This window comes from Macaca nemestrina, chromosome 1 (genome assembly GCF_043159975.1).
Source record: "Macaca nemestrina isolate mMacNem1 chromosome 1, mMacNem.hap1, whole genome shotgun sequence".
Classification (NCBI taxonomy): domain Eukaryota; kingdom Metazoa; phylum Chordata; class Mammalia; order Primates; family Cercopithecidae; genus Macaca; species Macaca nemestrina.
In genome coordinates, this window is record NC_092125.1 from 73,783,632 (window position 1) to 73,797,613 (window position 13,982).

Sequence of the window (13,982 nt, forward strand, 5' to 3'; positions counted from 1 at the left end):
GATGTAGGTGGTCCAACCGAAGAAGAGCTACTCAAATTACTGGATCAATGTGATCTGAGCACATCTCGCTGTGCTACTCCTAACATCAGTCCGGCAACTTCTGTAGTTCAGCATAGCCACTTACGAGAATCAAATTCTAGGTAGGTTAAAGAGTTGGGTATTATAAACAAAATTTATTTGTTTTGAGGAAATTGACTGAAATACTGTAATCACATAGTTGTTCTAGAAAGCCATACTTTTCAAGGTACATTTTAAATTCAGACATTATGTTAATTTTTTAAGTTTTACTAAATTTCTTGATAGGCATATCTGGTTCTTTTCATAGAAAAACATTTTTTGCCTTTTAACTTATTTTGTGAATTGCTGCCAAATTGGAAGCCTATTATGTGATCAAGAATTTATTCAAAGGGAATTAGGAAAATCACATATCACCTTGGTTAGTATGTGAAGCTTTAATTATTGTCCCGTCTCAGGGACAGTATTAATCTGTGATTCTATTATGTTGTCTAGTCTTACATTTAAACATTATGTACTTATAATATAAAGTTCCATAATGTCTTTTTAGTTATGATATTGATAAATTCCAAAGTCTGAAGAACCAGGGGCTAAATACTGAATTATGTTGGTTTCATATTAGTTTCAAGGATTTTTCCTCCCATCTTTTTTTTAGCTGTTCAAAAATTCAGCATGTCTGTGAATATATGATGGTATTATTTGCATTAGTAATTTTATATACCGTCTATGTAATAAAGAGTACTTGATAAGTATATTTTATAAAGAGAAATATGGATATAATACACTTTATATGTTTATACAGTATGTTTTATTGGTTGTTTAATTAATATGTTCCTGAAAAACCAAAGAGTGAAATCTGAACTGTCATTTTTAAAAACTGTATTTCAGCCTTCAGCTTCAGCACCATGATACCATCCATGAAGCAGCTACTTATGGTTCCATGAGGCCTTACAGAGAAAGTCCTTTATTAGCAAGGGCAAGAAGGACTGAGAGCTTTCACAGTTATAGGGACTTCCAGACTATTAATTTGAACAGAAATGTAGAAAGAGCTGTCCCTGAAAATGGTAACTTGGGTCCAATACAAGCTGAAGTGAAAGGGGTGACAGGGGAATGTAATATATCTGAGAGAAAGTCTCCTGGAGTAGAAATAAAAAGTTTGAGAGAATTGGATAGTGGATTGGAAGTGCATAAAATAGCTGAAGGTTTTTCAGAATCCAAGAAAAGGTCATCAGAAGACGAAAATGAAAATAAAATAGAGTTTAGGAAGAAAGGAGGATTTGAAGGGGGAGGATTCCTTGGAAGAAAGAAAGTTCCCTATCTGGTCTCGTCACCAAGTACTTCTGATGGAGGAACTGACTCCCCTGGTACTGCGTCCCCATCTCCTACAAAGACTACTCCATCGCCTCGGCATAAAAAAAGTGATTCTTCAGGTCAGGAGTACAGCTTGTGAAAACTCACCAAAATGAATGGTTGTTTTGTTACATTTAGATGAAAGTTAAACTTTCCTGAATTTCAATACATTAGTTTTTACACTAAAACTTTACAAGATAAAATTGGACTTCATTTAGTATCTTTTTAACAGAATTACTTGGGATAATGAGATACAATAATCATATCTCTTTTGACATTTTGGAAATTTTTTTAATTTTACAAGTACATTTAACAGATCATTTATAAAGCAGGAGTCCATTTTAACACTTACCTACTTTTATTGGTTTGGAAACATAGTACCACATCTTAATAGGATGGTGCCCATATAGGTGAGCATCCCTTTAGAGCATGGGAAGCAGCAGACTGCATTCCTAATCTTCATCATGCCTGAGACTTGTCTTGCATTGTTACCTTTAAGTGAATCACATAATTGTCTTTGGAACTTGGTCTCCCAACCCTTATTGTGATTGCAAAGTGTTTACCAGATATTTGATGAGGTGCTATGTTTGTGAAAAACATCATGTTATTCAAAAACACTATTGATATTGAATACCGGATACCACTATGTAGTAAGTCTTTTAGGATGATTTTAATTTAGTCGTGCGTCATCTTCTGATTCTCATCATTGGGAGTTCTTAAATCTTAGCAAGCATTAGCAATATTCAATGCCAAAATTCCATTGAAACTTTCAAGTTGGAGCAATTGTCTGTGTTTGAAAAGATGAAATAAAAATAATAATCAAGGGCAAAGTTTGAGTGCCCAGAAGGGAAAGCCATACCAGTTCCTAACCTGTCTTGTTTTAGGAACCACCATATTTTTTTTTTCAGTGTTAACAATCATGATAATCAAATTAAAACACTATTTTATTCACTTGTGGAACTGCAGTTCTGAATTTTGGGTTAAAGGTTTTGGCTGCTGTAAGAATGTGAATTTGAATGTATTTTGAATTGTAAGAGCAAAAGAACTTTTTTGTACAATTTTTTTTCATTTAATTGGAATGATCTTCAGGTTTCTACAAGTAGGGTAATTGTAAATTTAAAGCATTAGCATTTATTGGTGAATAATGTATATATCCCCATTCCAAGAAATGTGAGTGAAGTTGAAATAAAATCTTTAAAGTTTACTATATTGCCAGTGGTTTCACAACAGTTCTCTTGTATTTATTTATCAATTAAATAAAAATGATTATGACCATGTGTTTTCAGTTATTTAAGGAACAGTTCTGTTTAAAGTGTGCTATATATGTTTGTTCATTTCTTTGCTTCTTCCCATAATTTAAAAAAAAATGGGGGGAGGGAGAACTTAATATGTCCATAAGTTATATTATCAATGAAAGAAAGTATTAGGCAAAGCATAATTTCAAAATTACTAAGATTGTAATTATCTTACACCCTTCCTCCTCTTTCTCACAGTTACGTGAAAGTTGGGTGAGCAAGTAAGAAAATGAAAGAAAGAAGTAGACTAGTGACCAGGAATAAAGGCCATTAAAAAGAAGGTAGTAACTATTACATGATAGAATCACATAAAAAGGAAACTGACTATACTAGATTGCATTATAGTACAAGTCAAATCTTGTTTGTTTCTTTTGCTTATAAGAGATTGAACCTTGATGTTAGAGCAGTGGTTTATGTCTACTCTGACACTTAATTTCTCAGATTGACCCCATTATGCCTAAATTTTTTCATTATATCTACCTCATTAGGGTTGCTGTTGGGAAGAAAAAAAGTTGAAATAAATCTGTGTACTTTGTGTGATTGGTGAAAAATGAAAACAGAATCGTAATTTTCATGGAAAGAAGTATTTTCATACCAATAGGATAAGTGATGTTATCCTCATTTCACAGATGAGATCACTGAGACCCACGGGGGATAAATAACTTAGTGACACAGCTTATTACCTACTGAGCCAACTTTTGAACCCAAGTCTTCCTGTTTCAAGAGTCTGTGGTCCTGTTCCTGGCTCTTACCCAGGCTTGTTTAGACACATATAGTTGCCCAGGCCTCACTCCCACTGCAGTCCTGCTGAATTTGAATCTCTGCTGGTTGATACATAATAGTACACAGTTCATTCTAATGTACATTGTTGGTTGAGAAATTATCCAGAACATCCTACTTTCTTAAATAGGTATAATTTTATCATTTATGTGTAACTCAGAGCTGTTACGAATATTTTTTGATAAATATATTAAGCCAGAATTAGTTCACATTTAAATATTTATTAAGCAAACCATCTTTAGTTTACATGATATTTGCGCATTGGAAATCAACTATTCATTTGTGATAACTGGGAAATAATTAAGTTCCTTATTAATGAATTCTTCCACCTGGACGATGTTTTATTTACTGGTTGTTCATGGATGCCAGCATGATTTTTACATCAGTATATGATACCATAACATGCATATTTGGGTTCCATTTAGTGAAAATTACAATAGATTATCTATAAACACATTTCTTAGAGTTTATTAAAAAAACAACTGTTTACTCTTATCAAACAGTTAAGAATAACAAAACATGGTAGTTCTTAAGCTGAGAATGTGGCATGTACAATTGATAAAACGTGAGTCAGGAGATTTAAATTGAAAGAGGTTCATCGAGAACTGCTCACTGTTTGTAAGGGAGAAGTGGTGAGCCAAGGAGCATAGTCCCTGTGCGTAGTATATTATTCCTGTACATGATTTCTTCCAGATTATGGAACATCAGTGGGTCTCAACATGAAAACACCTGAAGCTTTAAGAAGTACTAATGCCTCAGCCACACACCCCAGACCAACCGAATCAGAAGCTCTAGGGGCGAGCCTGTAGTTCGTATAATAGAGGCTTGGCACGCAATACCACTTAAAGTAGCAAAGCAACATCTTAGGGTTCTTCTGTGAAATGTATAAATACAAGTAAACTTAGGCATGTAGCAAGGGACAGTGTTCTGGGCAGAAGTCATACAGGCTTCTGTCTGCCCTAAGCTGTGGACTCAAAATGTAAATGATTCAGCTGAGTTCATGCCTAATTTGATGATTAAATGGATAATGATCCAAGATAAAATCTCCTGCAGTTCTGTATTTTTTTGTGTGTGCTGTCAAAAGTTTATACTGTGCTTTAAAAAATACACAGCGATAAAGGTACCAGGTTAATTTTTCAAAAATCAGGATAAGCTCAATCTTCTGAATCAAGCAAAGCATATTTGTGGACTATGCTTTGTGACTAGCAAACTATTCTTAGAAGAGTCCACCGAGGATTAGGATGCAAGTTTGTGACCACTCCTTCCCTGTATACCTTAAGTAGCTCACAGGAGCTGGACACAACCTTGGTTAATGCTTATTTGTGCCAGCCTTAACTTAATTGTCCCAGAATCAGCATATGGGAATAAAAATCAGTAAACTAGTCAATCCTATGTTTTCATTTCAGAAAGTATAAAAACTTGGCGAGAACTATATATTTCATATTATGTACAGTCACTGTCAGATATGCACATTTATTTCAGATGTTTTTGCTTATAGCAGTTCTAATAAGGTGGTAGAACTTCTGCTTAATATTGGCCTGTGCTTTTGACACTTATGGTTGGCAAACTGTCTAGGAGTTGGTCAGTCTGAGGAGCTGCTCTCTCACAGAGCTGGATGAAATCTCAATACCCCAAAAGTCCATAATCTTTTACTGTTGGGCCCTGGGGTAATTCATTGTTTTCAGGCAGAGTAAGTAAGACTATCCCTTTACAAGTTTATGCCTGCCTCTGGGTGTAGATTCACAAAGTATTGTGAGTATTGTGTGTTAGACAGAGTCATAATATTTTCCTGGGGTCAATAGGACCTTTAAGGATGAAGGAAGATGAGAAGTTTTCTTATTCTGTTTTCCATGAAGAGCAAATTTAAATGTCTTTGATTTTATGTGGATGATTTGCAAGAAAATTTTTCTTGCCATTGGACTTGGACCAATGACTTTGTAATCCAACTAGAGCAAATGACAGACATTTTTGAACCGTGAGAATTGGTACTGTTGCATATCATCTGTTCTTAATGATTCTATGGTTAAAATAATGGGTAGTTCTCCAAAAAGAAGGGATATAGTACAGAGTAATATATACATGATATGTATACACATAGGTGTAGTCTTGTCTTTACATGTATATATGTTAATGCTAGAAGGAACAGATACATTTTTCCTTTTAAAATTTCATGCCGCCTAGTTAAATATTGCAAATAGAACAGTAGTTTACATTTGCAATGTGTTAAGTTGAAGATATCAGTATTCTCTGATATTCAGTGAATTGACAATTTTAAGAGAAACTAGAGTTTTAAAACTATAAAATATGTGAAATAAAAACATTGGTTCAAGTAGAGGTGTTCCTATTGAAACACTTTGTTTTCTCTTCAAAATGTATAAATAAGCCTTTTACTCCTTAGATTTTTGGAAAATTCATAAATGCAAGAACAGAGACATTTATGTGTAAGTTATATGTTGCCTTGTCAGGAAGTTTGGTGAGTAACCCTATGTATTGTAAATAAATAGAACCTTCAGCAAAGTTTATTGACCTGGTGCAAAGTTTGGGATTTCATTTAGCAGCTGTGATCATTAGAATAACTGTTCTTGCAGGATTATGTCAACCCTGACAGAAATGGCAGATAGAAATGAACAGCAGTGACATCCTTTCAATAGAATCATTTAGTTTTTGATCCAGTAACTGACTACTTCTAACAACTGTAGGCCATCTTGAAATAGGCACTGATTATTCAGTTAACCAGTAGCATCACTGCCAAACGAAACCAAGTGACAATTACATACTTTGTCTCCCACAAAATAAGAGCAAACCAAGTATTTTTATATGAATATTACTTCTCATTTCAGACAACCAGAAAAATATCATTTCTTAGACCTCTATTAAAAAGGAACGCTTTCGAAAACAGTCGTCATTTCTTTAAATAATTATAGGATAATAAACAATGGCTTTTCAGCATTTATGACATGTCAGTGATAACCCAGGAGGAAAGGGGTGCAGAGGTTGCAAGGGTTACGTCTTCCGGGCTTCCATCATTTACAGGTGGGTGTCGGTGAATGTGGTGTGTTCCTTAGTCACTGAGCTGAAACCCTTGATGGCGTTCATCAGGTCCTCTTCATCCACATACTGAAAAATAAGCCAATCATCATTGGCTACAATAGTTGCCATCAATAGTATTTGCTATCAGTTTATAGTTATATCAATTATATGTAAAAAGTAATAAGTATTAAAGGCTTAACATTTTATTCTCAACACTATGGTGAGGTCTACAACAGTCCTTGCCTTAAATTTCTCATTGAAAGGATCACATCACATGCACATATGAACTTTAGACTAATTCAAAATGTGTATCTTGTTTGAGGGTTATATTGTGTCATATTTTAACCTTTCTAAGCCTCAGAAACCTCAGTCTACTCATCTGTAGAGTGTGGGGTGTGTGTGTGTGTGTGTGTGTGTGTGTGTGTGTATATATATATATATATATACACAGCTAGTTTTTGTATTTTTAGTACAATACAAAAATACAAAAGAACAGACTGTTGGCCAGTCTGTTCTTGAACTCCTGACCTCAGGTGATCCATATATATACACATATATATACACACATATATAAAGATTTAGTTCAAATAGTAAATGGAAGAGCCAGAATGCAAGCTATTTGTGTTCCATTTCTTCCCACTCTTGTGCTGTATTTTGTATTTACCAAATAGGATTACTAATGTTGGTTACAATGTTATAATAAACAGATAACTTGCCAAGTATTGGCACCTTCAAAAGCTTGTACTGAGTCCCGTTGCACATTGCCCATTATTAGTACTGTAAAAAGCAAGCAAAAATGACAATACAGTATAATAGTTACAAATAGGAGTTCTGTAGTCAGATGATGTTTTTAAGAACCCAAACCCATGAAAATAATTGCTAGCTGTGTAATCTCTCATTAAATCACTCACCTCTCTAAACCTCAGTTCTTTTTGTAAAAAAACGAGAATGACAATAGAACCTACTTCCTACAGTTTGTGAAGATTAGGTGAAATAATTCATCTGAACTTTCAATGTATTATGTTGAACATGTAGCAATTGCTGTTTTGCATGTAAAAAAATGATCAATTAGCAATTCCTTGTTTCAACCAAATATAATTATCCCTGCCTTTTAAAAACTTTAGATCTGAAATGAAATAATGTAATTGAAGTTACAACAACATCAAACAGCCTGTAATTTTATCATGCATATTATAGATATGTATATATTACATAATCATTCTGAACAGGCGAGAAAGACTGTACATTTTTTTATAGCGTTAGGGAACCTGGATCCAGGGAACTCCCTTTATTATTTGCTATTAGTCAAGAAAGGCTTCATGGAAGGCATCAACTTTTCAGTGCAGGAAAAGTGAGGACTCGGAGGAGAAAGAGGGGTGTAAATCCAAAAAACAGAAGCAGATGATTGAAAGAAATGGAGGTGGATAATTTTACCCCAGAGGAGTAAACAGAGGAGCTAACTTCCTAGCTGGTTATCTGTTTATTTTCTCACTGGCCCAGTGGAATGGTACTGCAGCGGGCATCTAAGAAGACAGCACAGTGAAATTTGATAGTTGGCAAAAATTCTAAGATTTTTATCGCAACCACTCAGAGGCTGATAATAAATATTATATTACGAAGAGGTTACCTTTCAAAGAGCTAATTGTTTGTACCCACTGGACTGAAATTATGAAAGATGAAGCTTATAAATAGTAACAGCCTCATTTGTCATCATTTCCTAAGTGTTTGGAAAGCAAACATGTTCACCTGTTGATACAAAATATTCTTTTTGCATCCACCCATATACCAATAGTAAAACGTGGACATACTAAAATTTTTTATTTTAGTAAAACAAGTGCTTGTACTTTATGCCTTGTTTTAAGCCCATTCCAATGTTTCCAGTCACCTTCTGCTCCAAGTTTATGAAGTATAACTTGTTTGCTGCTTATTTATACATTATTATTATTATTATTATTATTATTATTATTATTTGAGACAGAGTCTCACTCTGTTGCCCAGGCTGGAGTGCAATGGTGCAATCTTGGCTCACTGCAACCTCCACTTCCCGGGTTCAAGCAATTCTCCTATCTCAGCCTCCCAAGTAGCTGGGATTACAGGCACGCACCACCATGCCCGGAGGATTTTTGTATTTTTAGTAGAGATGGGGTTTCACCATGTTGGCCAGGCAGGTCTCAAACTCCTGTCCTCAGGTGATCTACCTACCTCGGCCTACCCAAGTCCTGGGATTACAACTGTGAGCCACCATGCCCGACCAATATGCATTTATTTTTAAGCATCTATTGTATACCAGCAGAACAAGGCAAAGTTTCTACCCTGCTTATCAAACAATTGTAGTAATGCTAGTAAACCAGTTGTTAAAACCTCACTGGGTAAATGCTCAGAGGCGAGTGCCATGGGGCTGCATTTGGCGAAGTACAGGCAGTTCCACACCAGTATTTTTCTGGGATATTTAGCAAAGGCCCCGTATGAGGAAACCAACTCACCAGTCCACTGTTGTGGCCCATGATGGCTTCCCACAGTGAGTCATCCATCAGGACTTTCTTGTCTTGAACGTCCATGAGCTGGCTGACACTGCGGTGGAGAGAACCCTGGGAGTAGGTTAGACCGGTTTGGCTTTGGCTCGGGATGCGCAGGACACACGCGCTCCGGTTGCTGCGGATACTCACGGGTGTCCCAGACCGGGGAATTTTGGTATCGGCTAATCCCTGAGAAGGAAGTTGCTGTGAGTGATTCACATATAAGGAATATGGGCTTGAAATATGACAGAGGATTGTGTCTCACATATTGTCAGTGAAGGGAACGACTGTCTCCTGACAATTGTCACTTTGTCAATGAAGGGAACAACACCCACAGAATTTAGCAGCTATGAGCACCCGGAACACTGTGACCCCGGGTTTCTTGGTAAGAATAAGATGATGATGAACTAATACTCAAGTTAGGTGGCCAGTGTTTTTGGCACCTAGAGAGTTCACGCACTGGTGCTCTGGCTGTTGTTCCCTGTGGGGCAACGGCTTTCTGCATTGCCAAGTGGTGGGGCAAGGCAGACAGATGGTGGGTGAACAAGGTATCTTCTTCATACATGTCAACGCAGAGCCTCCCTCTTGAGAACACCCCTCCCCCAAAGCAGCCAAAGATAGCAGTATTATTTCATGGTGGTCCACTATGTGAACTCCGTTTGTCTTTCACTTTAAAAGTCCGGGATTTGTGTAGAGAAATTGACTCCTTCCTCATTTCTCATTCCATATTCCCCCCTTTGTTTTAGGATTCCAGTCTCCAAATTAAATTAGGTCTGATATTAACATTAACATCAGAAGACAAAGTCACTCCATAATTGAGACCTAGAATGTGCCGTAAGAGAAAATCTAGTTGCTCTAAATATCTGAGGGCTCTGATTTAGCTGATCCGATCAATGAAATGTTTCTGCTTTTTCTTTGTTTTTTTTTTAATAGAGTTTTCACTCATGTTGTTCAGCTTTCCAAGGAACGGATATATGGAAGTCATTGATGCTTTTCACTGTGCAGTCAACACACCATGCAAAAGATCATGCATTCATGCAGCACACAGAGGTACCTCAAAGTGCATGGTGTAACTTTTTAGGGTGACATTGCTTGACACATCAGATATATCAGCCACAGAGTCAAACTGAGAACAAATGGCAGCATCAGTCCATGTTTGGAACAGTTTTAAACACATTCTTTGCATTTCTCCAACAACAGCATTGTCATACCCATATGTAATACTGCTGTGATGTGTGTGTGTGTATATATATATCCTATGATACATACATGCATATGTGTATATGTGTGTGTGTATGTATATGTGTATATATACATATATACATATATATATATATAGAGAGAGAGAGAGAGAGAGAAACTTGGGTTTTGCAACTAAAACCTCATAGTGAAGTCGGGAGCGGTGTCTCATGCCTGTAATCCCAGCACTTTGGGAGGCCGAGGCGGGTAGATCATTTGAGGTCAGGATTTCTAGACCAACCTGGCCAACATGGTGAAACCCTGTTTCTACTAAAAATACAAAAATTAGCCGGGCATGGTGGTGGGCGCCTGTAGTCCCACCTACTCAGGAGGCTGAGGCAGGAGAATCGCTTGAATCCAGTAGGCGGAGTTTGCAGTGAGCAGAGATTGCGCCACTGCATTCCAGTCTGGGTGACAGAAAAAGACTCTGTCTCAAAAAACAAAGAAATAATAATAATAATAAAAACCCTTGGTGAGTGGAAATTAATTGATTAGTTTCTAAGGTAAGTACTACTGCCATTATTTGTTTAGTACTGCAGAGAATGACAGGATCTTCAAACCAGTAATTAAATAACAAGCAAAACTTGAGCTTAAACTTAGCTGTATCATATACTGTGTGGTCTTGAAAAATGTTGATTAAATACAAAAGACACTCTAATTCCCTGGCACCTCTGCCTATTTCTCTCCATTCAGAGTATAGCCTAAAATCCTCTTGCCAGTTTGGGACTGATGTTCAAAGGATATCTTACCTGTTCACAAGACATGGGGTGCTTGGAAGAGGGTCACACCAGCCCTGAAACCCGAGCTTGTCAAATGAGGGGGAGAAGTGTGTGTGTGTGTGTGTGTGTGTGTGTGTGTGTGTGTGCACGCGCGCGCGCTGCAGGGGCATAGCTCATTGACCTACTCAAGTGAAAAGACAGTCAATCTGGAAAACTGAGCAGGTGACTCTGGCTTGTTCCTATTCAGATTCTTCCCCTTGAGTGGATTCTTTCCCATCTGAGTAGATGAGGAGCCCACGGTCACCAACGAGGACTTCATTTTGCTCTACTAATGCAAATTGTACTCTCTTTAGTTTGGCTAATTTTTGACATGTCTCTCATGGTCTCCAACTTTGTGAGAGCAGTTTGGTTTAAAAATATTTTTAAAAAGCCACAGAAGAAGACTTGCAAGTACACTCTGTCAACTGGATAGGATTAAATTATGATTCAACAGACTCAGGGGAATTCCACCCGGTGCCCTGGCGTACCCCAGATTTCACTTCTGCTGAGACCTGCCTGCAATGAACAGCTTCCGTGCTCAAGATGAGCCAGTTCCCTGAGACCAGAGCCCTAGCAGTCACCCAGTCAGTCCCTCCTTGCTTTCCCATCCTCACACCTGACTCAGTTTTGGCCATTCAGTGAAAGAATCAGTTGGGTGCCACTGTGCATTTCCCTGATGGTAAAGGGTGTGCAGGAACAAGGTGTTTACATTCTTTTGTCTGCTTTTCCCAGCTGAAGCCTGTGTCTGTCCCCAGAGGTGGCTTAGCCTGTGTGCTGTCAGGACTGCAAGGTCTAACCAGCCCCCTCCCACCACCTGTTTCTACTCGTTATCAAACAGTGCACGCTGCATACGGGATTTGTATTATATTATTATTTCATTTTCAGCTGTTCTCAAATTTTTCTGTGCATCAGACTTCTTTTTTTTTTTTTTGAGATGGAGTCTCACTCTGTCACCCAGGCTGGAGTAGAGTGGCGCGATCTCGGCTCACTGCAAGCTCCACCTCCTGGGTTCACGACATTCTCCTGCCTCAGCCTCCTGAGTAGCTGGGACTACAGGCATCCGCCACCACGCCCAGCTAATTTTTTGTATTTTTAGTAGAGACGGGTTTCATCTGTGTTAGCCAGGATGGTCTCGATCTCCTGATCTCATGATCTGCCCACCTCAGCCTCCCAAAGTGCTGGGATTACAGGCGTGAGCCACCGCGCCCAGCCCAGACTTCTTGAGGTTCCAGTTAAAATGGCAGCTTATTGAGTTTCTCCCTCAGAACTTCAGGTCCTGCTCCTCCTATGTGATGCTGATGCAGACAGTTCATGGTCCTCACTTTGACAAAACGAAGCTTAACAAGACTCATTAAAACCCTGAGCAATGGGGTTATATCCAGAGTAACATAACATCCCCACAAGAATGAGTGGGAGTGTCTTCTGGTCACTAAGTTAACCAAGTAAGGAAGACAGTGTTCCTCCTCATGGAGGATTCTGATACAGAGGTGCCTGCCTGTAGGGACTGGGTCGAAGGACAGGATAATATATCACTGAAATGAGTTCTGGACACTGCTGGTATGAGGGTATGCTTTCCTGTAACCACACCTCACATTATACAGTAGACGTGCCCAGCAGTGCTTGGGAACTTTCCTTTCACTACGCTGTGCACTCCACAGACCCCAGGTTCGATTTAGCTCATCTCCCAGGCTAAACAGATCTCTCCTGCCTTCTTCTCTCGTCCACTGTCTTCCTCCAGCAGCAGTGCGCCTTCTAAGAACATGGGCTCCTTAAAGAAAGTTATGCTTTAACAAGGAAAAATTTTGAAATATCTGCTCTTCAGTGAGAATCTCCTAATGACTATTCACTGAACAGGAGCAAACGGCCCGTGGTTTGAAATGGTCACTCGACATTCATTCATTCAACAAACATTCGTGGAGTGCCTGTGATACGCCAGGCACTGTTCCGGGTGCTGGGGCACATACAACAGGAAGAGGCCCACAAGATCTTTGATCTTGGGAGCTTACATTCTATTTCAGGAGTCAGACAAACATATCTGATTTAGTGTTATGTGAGAAATCCTATGGAAAAGAAAAGAAGTGGGTTACGGGGCTAGGAAATTTTCCATAGAATGGGAGGTGACGTTTGGGCAGAGATGTGAATGAAGCAAGAGTGTGAGTCACCCAAGGAGCCGCAGCAGCAATGGCCCTGTGCTCAGAGCTTGTCTGATGGGCTGAGGGAGGAAGGAGGCTCCGAGGAGGATCAGTGAGAAGGGGAGTGGGACAGATATGACTAGAGAGAGAGAGAGAGCCAAGGCCCCAGTGGTGTTGGCCAGTGCCTTCTTTGCTTCTCCACCACCACATCATTGTCCCATTGCTACCTCCCACACCAGCCACAAACCACGGACCTCAGGGGGCCCACTGCCCTTTTGTGCCCCCAACACTCCTGCTACTTAGGTCTGATCCAGCCATGTTGGGGCTTAACCAGTGATCATTCATCGCTGAGCGCTGGAAAAGTGAAGAGGTCTGAAGGCAGACAATGCTGCTGCGTTCACTCCCCGCTATGTTTTTAAATGTTGAACTGTAGGCAGCTTGACCAGGCTTCTGTGCTTAATTTTGGTACTGCCAAGGGTAGCCACTAGCTAATATAGAACCTTAGTGCAAACTGGAAAAAAGGCACCTCCTCAGGGAGATGTAGCCCTGTGGGCGCACAGCTTTGGGGAACAGATGGGTACCTGGTGAGGATTAGAAAATGCAGCCTTTCCTCTTCCAGGTAGACATAGCCTCACAGCAGAGTGCACCATGGAATTAAATCACCTTTTACTCTTCAATGAGTGCTCTGGGCAATGACTGTCCTGCACTACCAAGTGATGAGGCCCTCTCCCACTAGACCTTTACTGGACCTACTATTTTGGGAGTGAGTTGTCTAGAGCTAAGAGGAGCCATCCATCCCCTGTGGCACAGGGTGTCAGGACCAGAGGACAGACTGAGCACCGCTAACACTTTAGCCCCTCCCTCCCC

At 39.1% G+C, this 13,982-nt stretch overlaps 2 protein-coding genes and 1 pseudogene across 3 annotated transcripts in view; 1 reads left to right on the forward strand and 2 right to left on the reverse strand.

Annotated features, from left to right (window-relative positions):
• The window catches only part of LOC105493521 (potassium channel tetramerization domain containing 3), a 57,268-nt gene extending 54,628 nt beyond the window's left edge, over nt 1–2,640 (forward strand). For both annotated transcript variants that reach the window (XM_011761220.2, XM_011761221.3), the window contains 2 exons: nt 2–140; nt 904–2,640. In XM_011761220.2, the coding sequence (XP_011759522.2) occupies nt 2–140; nt 904–1,465 (701 nt within the window). In that variant the 3' untranslated portion in view covers nt 1,466–2,640. The remainder of the gene's footprint in view (nt 1; nt 141–903) is intronic.
• Nucleotides 2,641–6,331: 3,691 nt separating this feature from the next.
• LOC105493520 (usherin) overlaps nt 6,332–13,982 on the reverse strand; it is a 789,359-nt gene continuing 781,708 nt past the window's right edge. Inside the window, exons 70-71 of the mRNA XM_024796490.2 lie at nt 8,954–9,175; nt 6,332–6,557 (exon numbers count right to left, since the gene is read on the reverse strand). Coding sequence (XP_024652258.2) covers nt 6,468–6,557; nt 8,954–9,175 — 312 coding nt within the window. The 3' untranslated portion in view covers nt 6,332–6,467. The remainder of the gene's footprint in view (nt 6,558–8,953; nt 9,176–13,982) is intronic.
• Nucleotides 9,893–9,977, reverse strand: LOC112428870 (small nucleolar RNA SNORD116; annotated as a pseudogene).